At 42.8% G+C, this 13,598-nt stretch overlaps 1 protein-coding gene across 1 annotated transcript; it reads left to right on the top strand.

Annotated features, from left to right (window-relative positions):
* The first annotated feature begins 2,850 nt into the window (after positions 1 to 2,850).
* Positions 2,851 to 8,863, top strand: LOC126373540 (uncharacterized). The gene is made up of 3 exons (XM_050019660.1): positions 2,851 to 2,979; positions 3,178 to 3,432; positions 6,817 to 8,863. Exons 1-3 carry the CDS (start codon positions 2,932 to 2,934, stop codon positions 7,330 to 7,332), a joined length of 819 nt encoding a protein of 272 aa, XP_049875617.1. The 5' UTR covers positions 2,851 to 2,931; the 3' UTR covers positions 7,333 to 8,863.
* Positions 8,864 to 13,598: the final 4,735 nt, after the last annotated feature.

The raw sequence follows: 13,598 nt of genomic DNA, 5'->3' as shown, positions 1-13,598 counted from the left end.
AGATAAAAGTGAAACTACTAGTGTAACATTCGTCTGCTGCGTGATGTCCTAATGTCAAGCAAATAACTATGTTACGTAATGTCGGGCTGAAGCCCTGACTGAATATGGAGTGCCCTTAATTACTCTCACGTTGAAGGCGATTGTCGTTGATAATGGGGTTTTAAAGTTGATAATTTAATTACCAACTGTGTGTACCGACACGTACAATTTGATTACCAAAAATTACCTGACCTGTTTCCATTTTCTTCCTTATATCATACTTAGAGTAAACAAGAAACTTATCTGCAGGCGTAGAATGTACAGAAGTTAAACACATGTTTGTTAAAACAAATGTTTCAGTTAATAAGAAGTGAACGATATTTCATTTTAGGACACGCTGCCATAAGTGTACGTGCCAGTTGCTGGAAATAGTTGCCGGCGACGGCGTGTCCCGGGCCGGGCATATCAGCTGCATGTGTTGACGTTGCTCACATAGACTTGTCTTCGGAGTTTGATCTCGTCCGTAACCCTGCGGGGGTGGGCAGAACCACAAGTCCTCAGAAGATAGCTTCCAGCAACTTTAGAAATTGACAGATTTGAAGAACTCTATTTTCTACTTATATCATTGGAGAGTTCGGTTGAAATGGCTAACAGTTGTCTCGGTCCCGCAAGGCCGATGTGTTCTGCGAGGTGTCGTCAAGCCACGTCTGACAAACAACGGAGATGCGGCGCGCGCACTAATACGTTCAGCAAATATTTTGCACCGACCAGGTTATCACCGCTTACGTATCGCCCCGCCAACCCCGCACAATATAATACTACTTCCTTACTCTTAATAAAACTAGTCCTCTTTATATTTTCAACTTCATTTGAGTCAAAATGTTGGGACGCTTTGGCGGTTCAATGGTAACGCTGACACCTGCCTTGATAAGGTTGGTCATTGACTTCACAATCCGCACAAGAGAAGAAGTGCCAATATAATCCTTTTACATAATCTGCAATTAGTCTCCGGTGGTTACGTGGTCTTCGTCTTTTCGGAAGACAATATCCAGAATACGAACCTGCTGCGTGTGTGGTGCGCTCCACCTCGTGTGCTCGCTGTGGGTACTTTATGTTGTCTCAGGTGTAGTCAACATAAAGCCTTCACTAATAACCAGTTTGTAACGAGAAAAACATAACTGCTTCTATCCTATAAATGGACCCATACATTATTTATGAATGGACACCAGAGGATCTTGCAGTAAGAACAAGAACATTATACCTAACTGGATATAATAATGATTGCCTTCATGATCGGATGTAGGTATAATAATATCGGCAATTACTTCACGTGTTATTATTTATTATAAGGCTGTAATAAAATTAATCAACCGGCTTTTGGTTTTTGCAACTTGTGTAATCGCAAAACGAGTTGAAAAAAACAAAATTTTAAAAATCGAAAAGTTTATTGTGGCTAATTTGGTAAAACCGGTTGGATCTCGTTAGGAGGGTGTTAAAGCAACGCTGTGGAGAGAACAACATACTGACATTATATATTTATACTTTGAGTCGTGTATAGTAGTTCGCGTTGACTTTTGGTTATATATGTATTTGTTTCACCCTCCTGACTGAGTGTGTGAGACACCGACCATGTATAGTCACGGGTAGTCGTAATAAAGGTGTTAGATATGGCATGGCACCATACATACATCATCAACAATACAAGTCAGATCAGTGTTACAGATAGTATTTGTGACTAATATGTAATAACTAGTATTACTGCTCCGGTAACAGTGTTCCAAAAAAGTATGTATATTGCTATGTAGAATTTGTGTGATATTTTAAATTGAATCTGTCATTTATAGAATCTGTCATTTGTAGAATCTGTCATTTGTAGAATCTGACATTTGTAGAATCTGTCATTTATAGAATCTGTCATTTGTAGAATCGGACATTTCAGTAATCTGGCGTTTCTAGACTCGTCTGACATTTCTAGAATCTGACATTAGTCGACGAATTCCAGTTATTTGTAACGGTCGTAGCAGATGATTGCGACGTTTTTACGATTATTTCTATACCTAATAATTTGAGCGTTTATTTATACTTTGTTATTTAGTTTGTACTATATTGTATTCAATAAATAAGACAATGCCTTTTTGTTTATGTTCATGCTATCTGTAATCTGTACTAGGAATGTCAAGTAATTGACAATTACTAATTGTATGTAAATGAAGTACCTAGGTATTTTTATACAATAATATAGCCAGGCTGCCAGCGGTGTGATCATGACAGCTGATCAAGTAGACTCAGCAATATCATGACGGACCAATCGCAGAATTGTTGGCAAAATTACTCGAGTGTCATGATGAGGTTATTTGAAAGCTGACGGATGTGTAATATGGGAGTAAATCGGTGGCATGTGGTAGGTAATAAAATCGTGCATTTGCAAGAGCACATAGCAGGCCTCTCTGCTTACCCCTTTGGGCATACAGACGTGATGTTACGTAATGTTTTCGCCAGGGTCGCGTGGTAGACGACCCCCATTCAGTGCCCACCCTGGGATTGCAAAACATCACGACGATGTCAGCAAATTCTACCTCTAGATGTTTTATTATTCGATATAAGATCTGTTTTGTTTTATATACAGATTAACTCCCATATCTGTCGCTGATTAGGAGCAACGAATTAGGCCAATTAGATAAGTTCTGTATAAAACTGTTACAAGAATAACTTAAGCTAGTAGATTTTATAGATGAGTGAATAACATATTTATAGTCCTAGGTAGGTATGTGACACAATGAGGTTGTTTATGTGAGTGTGTTGATGTGTCCGGGCGGGGGCGGGCGGCGGGGCGGCGAGCGGTGGCGAACGTCGAACCGCGTCGAGCGCGCCCGAGCGGCCGCGCTCTCTCTCAGTCATCGACCGGCTGCTCGCGTGTACCGCGGGCGAGCGTTCGTCTGTAACACGCGCAGCATGGCCGAGCTCGAGTGGACGCGGGACCTGTCCGTGCGGCTGATCCAGGTCCGCATAATGACGATATCATACACGTAATGAGGACCGACTAGTGTAACGGTTAACACGCTCGTCCCGGCTTTACAAGAGTTGCGGATTCCGTACGACGCAGATTTTCTCTTTAATCGGCTGTTAGCCGCAAAACATCTCCACCAACCCACAGTGGAGCGGCATGGTTGTTTATTAATTGGTTTGTGTTGGATCCAGGAGTACGAGAAGCGGCCGGAGCTGTGGCAGCCGACGCACGACCTGTACCGCGTGCAGACGCTCAAGTACGAGTCGTGGCGCGAGCTGGCCGGCATGTTCGAGTGCGACGTGGCCGACCTGCGCAAGAAGCTGACGTCACTGTTCGCGTCGCACCGCCGCGAGAAGCAGAAGGTGCGCCGCGGGCGCCGCTCCACCTGGTTCCTGTACCCGCACATGAGCTTCCTGCCCTCGCACCTCCATCAGCCCACCATCACTGTGAGTATCACACACACACACACTACACAAGTGGGTACACTACACGGTCACTACGCACAGAGTGTGGTCCTTAGGTAGTTTCGGGGTCTTTTTTATGTGGCTTATTGAAGACTTGAAGCAAATAGCATTACTACTACTATTACTACTGTTGGCTGGACAAATGGAGAGTGCTGAGGGCAGTTTTGTCGTTGTTATTAACAGTATAAACACGTGCTAAACAGCAGGCAGCGTTAGCAAGCTCATCGGTAGAGGAAATTTTAACTTAAATAACTTATTAAATAACGGAACCTAACATCGAAATATGTATGTGATTTATGAAGAAAGAAAATCGTTTTCGGTTACATCATAAGAATTATAACTTATGTTTTCAAGGAATTAAGTAATTAGCTTTCTAAAGATACAGTGTGCAATTTCTTCTTTAATAGGCTTAAAATCGGTTTTTACGCCTTTTTAATGACGTACGACGCGTTGCTAGATAACCATCGTAAGTCGTAACCAATATTTTCCTGCAAATTTGATTTAGTTTTGCCAACGTTGGTATTACTTTTCTAGTACAAAAGTCTTGTATTGTACTTTGAACAACATCAGCTGTGTTTTCGTCAATATCAATTGTATTTATTCTCTATCTGCGGTCCATGAGGAACCTTTTGAAAACATTGGCGAATGGAATGTTGAAGACGACCCAGTGAAACTTTCTTCTTTCTATTGAAAGAAGTACACGGTTCGTACACTGACCCCAGCCGCTTCAGCACTGGGGGTGCACAAGTACAATTTCGTTCTTTATGGAATTCAGTGAATTTATATTCTTTTTTGAGAAAACAAACGATACAATAATCTGACCACCCTAAAATAAAAAATAATTTAGGTCATAACTCAAATATAAATACAATACTCTGACACCAGGGTTGATGGGGTTGGTAATCCATCTCACAACCCGCACCGTAGAAGAAGAATACAATATAGCAAACACGCTAAACTAAATTATAATTTAAGTACCTTACCTCACTGTTAATAACTCGCCTCTGTTTGCTGGTACTGTCCATGCTGACGGTATACAGGATGGCGCTGATGCCACAAGTGATCAAAGACAACTTGGGTCCGCATCCTTTAAGTAGATGTGAATGTTTCACCCCGTGGATAATTTCGGCATTAGTTATATCGGGCTTTCTAAATATATGCATAAAAACAGGAAAGTCTGTGTACATGCACATCATGGTTGATGAGGTCGGTCATCCACCCCACTTACAACCCACACGAGAGTAGAAAATATTCTATCATCTCTGTTTGACTATTTATTTACTATGGGCAGGTAATAACGAATATTAATATTGTTTTACCTAAGAGACCTAGTTATACTATACAAAAGCTTGTAATGGCTAATAATTTCATGATATACAATAATTACAATGTCCACAGAACTCAGTGATAATTTGCTTTGCCTTATTATACGTACCCAGGTAGGTAGTTACATGAGTCATGACATTGTCGATACATTCAGTGCATAATGTCAAAATGGCAAAAACTGCACCTATTACATGTAATTTAGTTTTTGTTCACAATGTAGATCAAATGACTTGAAGGTCGTATTCACACTGGCAATTACTGCTAAGTGTAAAAAATGACTTAAGTTAAAGGCGTCGTAATTTATTTATTTATTTTATTTGTTTAAGGAATACCAACAGTCATACAATCAATTTTTTTTTTCTGAGAAAACAAACCATCCAAGTACTGGGAGCACTAAGTACGTTTCACATTGCAATATAAGGAAATCTAATAAACTCATCATACAGGTAGAATATCAAAAATAAATATATCTTTCGTTGTTGAAGTACAGCTACGAATACAGTGGCTATCACAATTAGAATACATGCTTGCTATGTACACCGCACACAGAGGTATCTATGAATTTGAATCTTTGCAGAGCTGTACTTACCATAGAAGTTGCTTCACCGGAAAGTAACTGGAAATTTATTGATTTGCAATACACGCCACACACTGCAATGCAGCCGACAGACTTATACTGTGCTGTGGTTCTGAGCTACAGAACCCGCACATTGTGAGGCGTGATCTACAAACAACATGTTTGTTCATTAAATGATAATTCGAGTGTAAGGGCCCTATCTCATTAGGACGCCATGGATGCGCCACTAGCGGGCAATTATTCGGGATTTGGTTGCTGAAAAAGAAATTGGTTGCGCAACCATGTGAGCCCCTGTGTAACCCTTTATACAACAGCTGTCTATTTTGTGTATCAGCGCTTCCAAGACCCAGATTCTTAAACAACATACAAAAAGGAAATCTGCGGACTATGATGCTACTTACCTGCGTGGAAAGCCTCATGATGAAGTAGGAATATTTCGGTACCTTGGGAGACCCCTGTTTCAAATCTCGACTCAAACGCTGGCATCTTGAGCATACGTTCTATAATTATAACGAATTTATTTTATAATTTTATTTTAATATGGAGTCTACCCGGGCGTCTACCTCTTAAGTATTTTACTGTGAGCTTAGCTCAGGTAAACGCAAACTGGGAGGACAGAATCGGCGCCTACGATAAAGGGATGTCTTGAAACATCACCTGACCGCTATTGACACGTCTAGTGAATCATATGACAAGCTTACCAATCAGAGATCGGATTGGCGATCTGCTGTTAGATCCGGATTAGAAAAAATTGATCAAGCCCGTTTTAAAGATCTTGACGCCAAACGCCAGATCCGGAAAACTCGACCCAAGCCCTCATTCCACTACATGTGGTACAAGTATAGTTAAGTTATAACCTCAAGTGGGACTCCCTTGTGCTTCAGCAGGACTTTCAAAGCCAAATTTGGTTTTGCTAGTTACGTTCGCGCCCTTGCAAGAGCCCAGGCTTACACGAGCTAAGGGTGTCGCCGTCGACGGATATGTCTGGGAGGGCATTTTCATGATCATCGCCAGTATTCTAGTATAGTGCAGTAGTTATATTCAAACAAACATTATGGACATTTATACAGAACAATAACAACAACTAATCGATGAATAATAACATAAATATGTGCGGTGTTACCCACGACCGCAACAGTATGAAACAGTACTCGTAATCATGTTATTGTAATCTCATGGCACCAATGTAATTCTGTTATAAAATAATGTTTCATAATTTTTGTGTAATTCATCTAAATCAGTTGTTACTACAACAGTCTGTGTTCATGCACAAGATTCAAACTTCCTACTTTAATTTGTAATAGTAAAATATAGGTAAATTAAATTCATAATATCATTAATTGTGTATAAAGATTGTTTTATATTTGAAATGAGAAAGTTTTTGGCTCATTTTCTGTTAATTATAACATGTCATTATCGTTTGGTTGACATGTACTTAGTAACACCGGTGTTCGTGTGTTTAGAGAGAAGCGGCGGACACGCGTGCGCGAGCGCCGAAGAGGAAAGCGCGAGTGGAGCGGGTGTCCAGCACTGAGAGCTCTGAGGACTCCGATGATCAGGGCGGAGCTTCACCGGTGCCCTCGGCAGTGTATATCAAGCAGGAGCGGGAGCCAGACCCGCCCCGATTGGCGCGGCGGCCGGGGCGGGTGGACACCCACAAGCGGCGGTGGACGCGGCCCATGAAGCGGCGCGTGGTGCGCGAGGCGGCGCCGGCGCCCGACAGCAGGGTGGGCGAGGCGCTGAAGCTGCTGCGGCGCACCAGGAAGAAGGACGAGTGCGACAGCTTCGGGGAGTACATCGCCGACTCGCTGAGGAAGCACGACGAGCGCACGCAGAGCATGATCAAGCAGGCCATCAACAACATCCTGTTCGAGCAGGAGATGAAGAAGTACAACGCCGCCAGCGGACAGTACACCGTGCTCATCGCCGGCATCGACGAGACCCCGCTCGTCGCCGGCGCCGACGCCACTGACAGGTGAGACCACTGCACGCGGTGGAGAAGTGGTAGAGTGTGTTACCCCCTTATCCGCAGTTACCGCGACTCAGGCTGCAATGTATCTTTAACTTTCTATCGATATTTTATACTTGTCTGATTTTTTGCTGGATAAGTTGGAACTTTTCAACTAACTCCGCTAGTTGACATCACAATGATGACACCATAATATTACCATCCAAACATCTACTCCATGCTGAGTAAATATGTCGCTCTGCAACTTTATACAATGTTCAATGTCGTCATTATGTTTAAATATTGTTCTTTAAATGATGATGACCTATTTTAATTGCTAGTCTACTCGTGTTTTGGGTGTGTCGAATTTCAGCAAAAACGCGCTGATGACATCGCAGGCGCATCGTTGTGTGACTCCAGTTGCCATGCGCGCAAAGGGGTGAATTCTGTGAACTGTTGATGCTTTGCTCCAGTATTCATTACAAAACTGAAATGCACGGCAGTATCGTGAACGAGTATGAAGCAAGCAATCTACGGTGTATTGAAGTGTGTTCTTTGTTAGGTGTGTTAGCAGGATGTGTACTGCAATTACCCAGCATTATCCCCTCCGTGCGCGGGCGCGGCCATTGTGTGTGCTGCTGTGTCGAGGGTGACGCGTGGTCTCTATACAATCACACGGCTCAGTTACACTTTCTATAAATGTTTATAAGTTTTTGCTCCAGAACAGTTTTAGCGCGAACTAGATTGCAGTTTTTGTCGATTATGTTAGTTGGTAACTGTACTGCACTGTTGCCAAAATAGTTCAGGGTTCAATCCCAGCTGCAGTTAGTCTTGTCGATGAGCACGGTGTCACCGAATGTCGGTGTACACTCAAACCACTCGATGTATATAATTTGTGGCAGGTGTAGTGAACATCGCTCGTCGCATCATTGGAGAGGCCAAAAATTTAAAAATATAGTCCTTAAGGTAATTTATAAATTCTTGTTGAAATTCTGCAAACCAGTCATTTTATTACAACCGAATATCAAACCCAAGAAGATCGATCTAAAGCCGAGTGCACTTGCTACTGAGCCTGCCACTATTTAGGAAATGCACACCCTCGAGGCAGGTATATGTACCTGTCTATCTGATTCACCGGCGCGGGCGCAGGTGTCGCCCTACTTACCTGCCGCGTCTTATTCGCATTGTTCCGCGGATTCGAACCGCGATCCGGTTCGTAACGGTCGCTCCCGCTACACTCAGGACAATCGTCTTTGTACAATAAAAGGAATTAATCGGTGTGCTTCCAGAATGGTTTATTATTCTTATTATTAATATAAATAACCTTCAGATTATATGGGTATTTTGTGGAAGGTACCTTTTTGGGGGTGGGTGTCTGTTATTGTATGGGATACTTACTAAGATACTTATATATTTGTGTTTGTTGTATACAGTCTTAGATTTTTTGTTATTATGCGTAATGGCGAAAAGTCTTTGTTGCAAATTAAGTTACTCAATTAATTAAGATTAAGAAGACACAGAAATAGAGACAGTAAATTTGTATAAGACAATAAATAAATACAAATTTGGACAACAACTTGTTTTATTTTCGATACCAATAGTCGTGGATTCATGATATTGATAATAAAATGATAAAATTAAAAATTCTGATAACGTTTGCTCTCCAAGAGACGTGCACAACGCGAAGCTGACATAGAATAATGTTCTGTGGATGAAGATGCAGACTACACTCACAGATACGCAACATAAGTTACTAATTATAACGAATGCTTCTTCGGCAGTTTGTGTAATAACTACAAGACAGGTAGACTTATCATTTCTATTAACATTTTACAAGTACGTAATAATCTTCACCATCCATTACTTCACCGAATTAGTGGAGCTTACTTATGACGTGTACATTTTAATCAAGGTAATGTAGCAGCAATATCCAACGATGGTGTTATCCCGGGGTAAGCCCGCATGTCGCGAGGCCGCGTCGCTCGGAAGGGTTGCAGCGGGGTGCGCAGGGAACAGGTGACGAATATATTAGTGCACCTCGTCACTCGAGGGACACCGATCGATACCGCAGATTGCAGCCGCTGTGCGCTGTACTGTATTTATGTCTACTCCTCGCAATCATAGTCTAATTCGAAGTAATGTTTCCCTATTGTATAGTGCCCGCGCCGTAAGGCATCAATATGAGGTGGGTGGTACGTACAATGTGAGCCTAGAATATATAAAGAAAAGGTTGAGTCAAATGAAATAATTTCTGATTTCTGAAATGTTCATTTGTTTCGAGTGTCACTTCAGCAAACTCTAGTATAAAACATGTCAAGGAATCAATGGAGCTTCTTACTTTCTGATTCTGATCTCAAAAAAAAAATTGAGTTCATTTCATTATTCTGTCGGCAACAACAACAAGGTAAGGTATTTTAGTTGACTTCAAGACATACCTACCTCACCCCCCGCGGTCTTACTTTAGTCTTCAATCGTATGGGCGTCAGGCGTCATACTTATGTACAGATGCGCGTGTACGATAACGTCAATGTAAGTATATTGTGTAAAACGAGGTGTTTTGTATGAAGTGTCCGGTGTTCTCAATTTGTTTCTTTGTCTTTTACTTTTACTAGCGTTATTAGTTTTGGTTTTGTGTGGTGAAGAAGACGTCGGTCGTCGAATAAACCCTCGTGAAATACAAACTTTACGAGTGAAATATATTTTACGCAGAAACCTTTTGACCTTCAGCTTGTCTTCGCACGTGTGTCGATGTCTCCAACTGCGTACACAAACATTTCACTGGTTGGAATCGATACAAGATGTAGCGCGAGGGTTCGCAGTGGTCCGGTTACCTGAATAATGTGCCATAAATATGCTACATCGAGGTGACAAGGACACGACAAAACTCCTGACTGTTTTGGACCATCCAATACTAAACGGACTAAGTTTACCACAGAATAACATTCAATGTTTTAAATGACCCGTGGGAACCGTGGTAGGCCAGTTGAAGAACATTTGACTCTCATTCTGAGATCGCAGGTTGGAATCCCAGCATGGGGCTAAACTTCCTTAATTTTTGAACGCCGGAACGCAAGTCTCAACCAGACACAATGTAAAGTCTATTGTGTCTGGTATCTCGGCAGATGAGAGGTTAAACAATGATTTTAGAATTTGCATTAGAATTTGTGTTAGATTATAAATGATTGTCACGTAGTCAGTGGTTTACCTACGCATGTCCTGTGCAAGCGTTTGGTCAGTTTAAGCTAAATTGATAAAATACACATAACAACATAGCATTCCGCCTCTATTGCCGACTCCTCACCAGCTGTGTTTAAATTGATAGGATGAACAATCGTACCTATAACTTATAGGCGGTGGCACTGTCATTGTTAATATACAAACAACAAAACTGGCTGTATGTCTATGGCGGGCCGATAGGGATCCTGTCTGGTGTGAGTTTATGTACGTGTACTCCATAAAACCTCGTTATATTAACTTTTTTTGGATGGACCAGTTAGTGATGCGTGTCACCGGCGCATGCGCTCGTCGGGTATCAGTGATCCGCTGAGTCGGTGGATGTAATAGATCAGAGATTGTATTTGTTATTCATGATCTATAGGCTCTATAGCCCACTGAAGGAGAGTGGTGAAGCTCGAGTGAAGTGTATGTGTATGTATGTGTGAATCACAAATATTTAAATGTTTAGTTGAGTCTTCGAAAAAACCATAAGAAGACCGTAACTTATGTTTGTTTCCTATCCAAATAGGTAGAAAACGTAAGTAAGTATGAATTACGATAGGTAAAGTATGCTGAAAGGAATGCAGCGTGACTGAATGAAAATATTCCAGCATAAATGTAATCAAAGTAACTAATATTTCTATGCAATGTCCATCTTACCAACTGGTTGCGGGGGAACAATTTGTGCAACAAATATGTTTGTTAGTTCGGGATCGATATTGATTTTTTGCTGTACAATCAGGGGCTGAGAAATAACGATAAAAATAATAATATTGCCGTTGACGTGTATGGCATGAGCGCCGTGTGATGCGATGACAAAGGGAGCGCCCCCCGCCCGCCGCCGCCGCCCCGCGCCGCTTATCTCATCCCCTGCGCACTCCACATCTTCCCTTATTATACGGGGTGCTCGTAAAACGGGACCCACCTATTTTGCACTCGTAAAAGTGGCTCGTAAATTTGGCGTCACAAATACGGCCCTTTGTCGCTGGGAGCGGCTGATAGGCCGGGATCGAACCCGGGCCCGACTGCCCGCATAATCAGGCGGCCGATAACTCGCCGCCGGCTGTCGACGTGTCCGCATCACTCTTGACGGCTCGCCATAGAAGCTAGGGGTGACTTGCTCACATACACTTCCTTGTCGATAAGCCGCGACTTTCTTTGACACACGCGTAGGTTCATTCCATTATTATACGTCAGATTGGAAGTATTGGATTGTTAAACGAGGAAAGCGGTAATACTTACGTATTGTTGAAATTGATTTCTGAAAATGTCTGTATTTGCACGTGGATTATGATACTCTTCGCTTTTTTTCTTGTCCACTATAACAGAATTTACTTAAGTACCTATTATAAAATTCCCTTCAAGTTACTTTCAGACAAACACGCCTTGTTGGGAACGACAACAGTTTTCAGCTAAATTGTTTTGGCGCTGGCTGTGCTGGTACAAAATTGGGCGTGCAATCCATTTTCTAATTTCCGTTACGAAATTGCAATAACAGCATTATTAATCCCAATGCTGTGCCTCCCCCGCCCCGCCCCTCCGCCAGGCGGGAGGGTGAGGGAATACGTTTGTATAAAATAGGTATTACGAAACTTTTTGCGTTTAACCTTGACAACGGGCGGCGTATCGATCGCGCCCGCCCCGCCGCACGCATCCTGCCCCACATCCCCGGCTCCGCTACTAACTGCGCACTCGGCACAATCCCAGCCCTCACGGCATCCATATTGTTTTTAAGTTATGACAGTTTTGGAGAATGGCGCGGAAGTGCGTCGTTTCCTAGCGAAGCCCCGGCCCGGTTTATGTGCCGTGCTAATGTAAATACTGCGCCACCGGGGGCCGTTGGCGGCCTTTGTTCCGACGCACTTCCACGGCGATGATTTGTGTAGGTGTCGCTGCAACCCCGCTGTTTGATGACGAGTTGCCTTACTAACACTTAATGCATTGAAACTTGCTACAAAATATTAATGTCGAAAGAAATATTTAGCTCGGTTTGTACGGTGTCTATCACATTGAAAGTTGCGTCTTATTCTCCCATGTTCCTCGCCGTCTAGTAAGCTTCAAACACATTAATAAATTTAATATACGTCGAACGTCAAGCTCTCATAACCATAAAATAAAGTACATACATAAAATGGAATTTCGTTAATTTAATCTGGAAGTACCCTATGCCCTCCCCCCCATGCCGCTCGAGGGTCGCAGCTCATTGACGAGTCTCTCCTCTCAATGGGAGCCATGACCATTCAACTTGACCCACACGTGTTGGGAAACACTCTGCACTTACTTAGAAATGACGAGGGCAAAAGAGGTCAAGATATATTGATCGACAATGGAGCTTGCAGAAGCATCTGACCACTCTCGCTAGACCTCCGCTCGCACCCACCCACACTTACAACAGGTACATTCACAAAGTGGTCTTTATGTAACAACCGGCCGATGTAATTTGACCTTTCACTAATAAGACTTACTAAGGCTTAGGAGATCTTTTTATACTTAGTTGTTATTTATAGGAAAACTCTCTTTGTCCCGAAACCACTAATTGTTTCGGGCAAAGTAATTCTATTAAGCTAGGCGGTAAGGTGGGCACCTACCTACCCCCATAAGCGAGTGCTAGTTGGAATTAGATTTGGGTAATAAATACCCGCGCGTCGTGCAAGGACAAAGAGAACCGTCGTTACCCAATTCGGAATGCCATAAGTAATCCTATCAATTAATTACGGATTAACAACCGTTTACTGTTTGGAATGAGTTGCCGGTCAGTGTTGACATTGGACCTATTGTGAAGCGGGACCTATCAACTTTGAAGTAAGTTCCTAATTTTTCTGCGTACGATAGTTACCTATAAAGAAAACTGTAAGTAAGTAAATAGGTACCTATTTAAAAGGAAGAGAATATACGTTATGAAATGTAAGATGTTTCAGTACACGAGTGCGACAGCGCGGTGAGGTGAGGGCACGTGAAGGTCACTCGGCGGCGCGGCGCGCTCGCCGTCCGTCCGCGAGCCGAGCGGGGGCGAACTGAGTCGAACGCGGCCGAGCGCCGCCGAGCGCGCCGCCGCCGCCGCCCCGCCCGCAGTCTGTTCGC

The sequence above is a fragment of the Pectinophora gossypiella genome, chromosome 16 (genome assembly GCF_024362695.1).
Source record: "Pectinophora gossypiella chromosome 16, ilPecGoss1.1, whole genome shotgun sequence".
NCBI lineage: Eukaryota > Metazoa > Arthropoda > Insecta > Lepidoptera > Gelechiidae > Pectinophora > Pectinophora gossypiella.
Note: the sequence above shows the minus strand (reverse complement) of the source record. Positions and strands in the feature narration are given on the sequence as shown.

Excerpts from the sequence above, each read along its gene's own strand:
- LOC126373540 (XM_050019660.1), top strand. The coding sequence starts at position 2,932 with ATGGCCGAGCTCGAGTGGACGCGGGACCTGTCCGTGCGGCTGATCCAG. Across the intron at positions 2,980-3,177 it reads TGTCCGTGCGGCTGATCCAG|GAGTACGAGAAGCGGCCGGA; the intron begins GTCCGCATAATG and ends TGTTGGATCCAG. Across the intron at positions 3,433-6,816 it reads TCCATCAGCCCACCATCACT|AGAGAAGCGGCGGACACGCG; the intron begins GTGAGTATCACA and ends TCGTGTGTTTAG.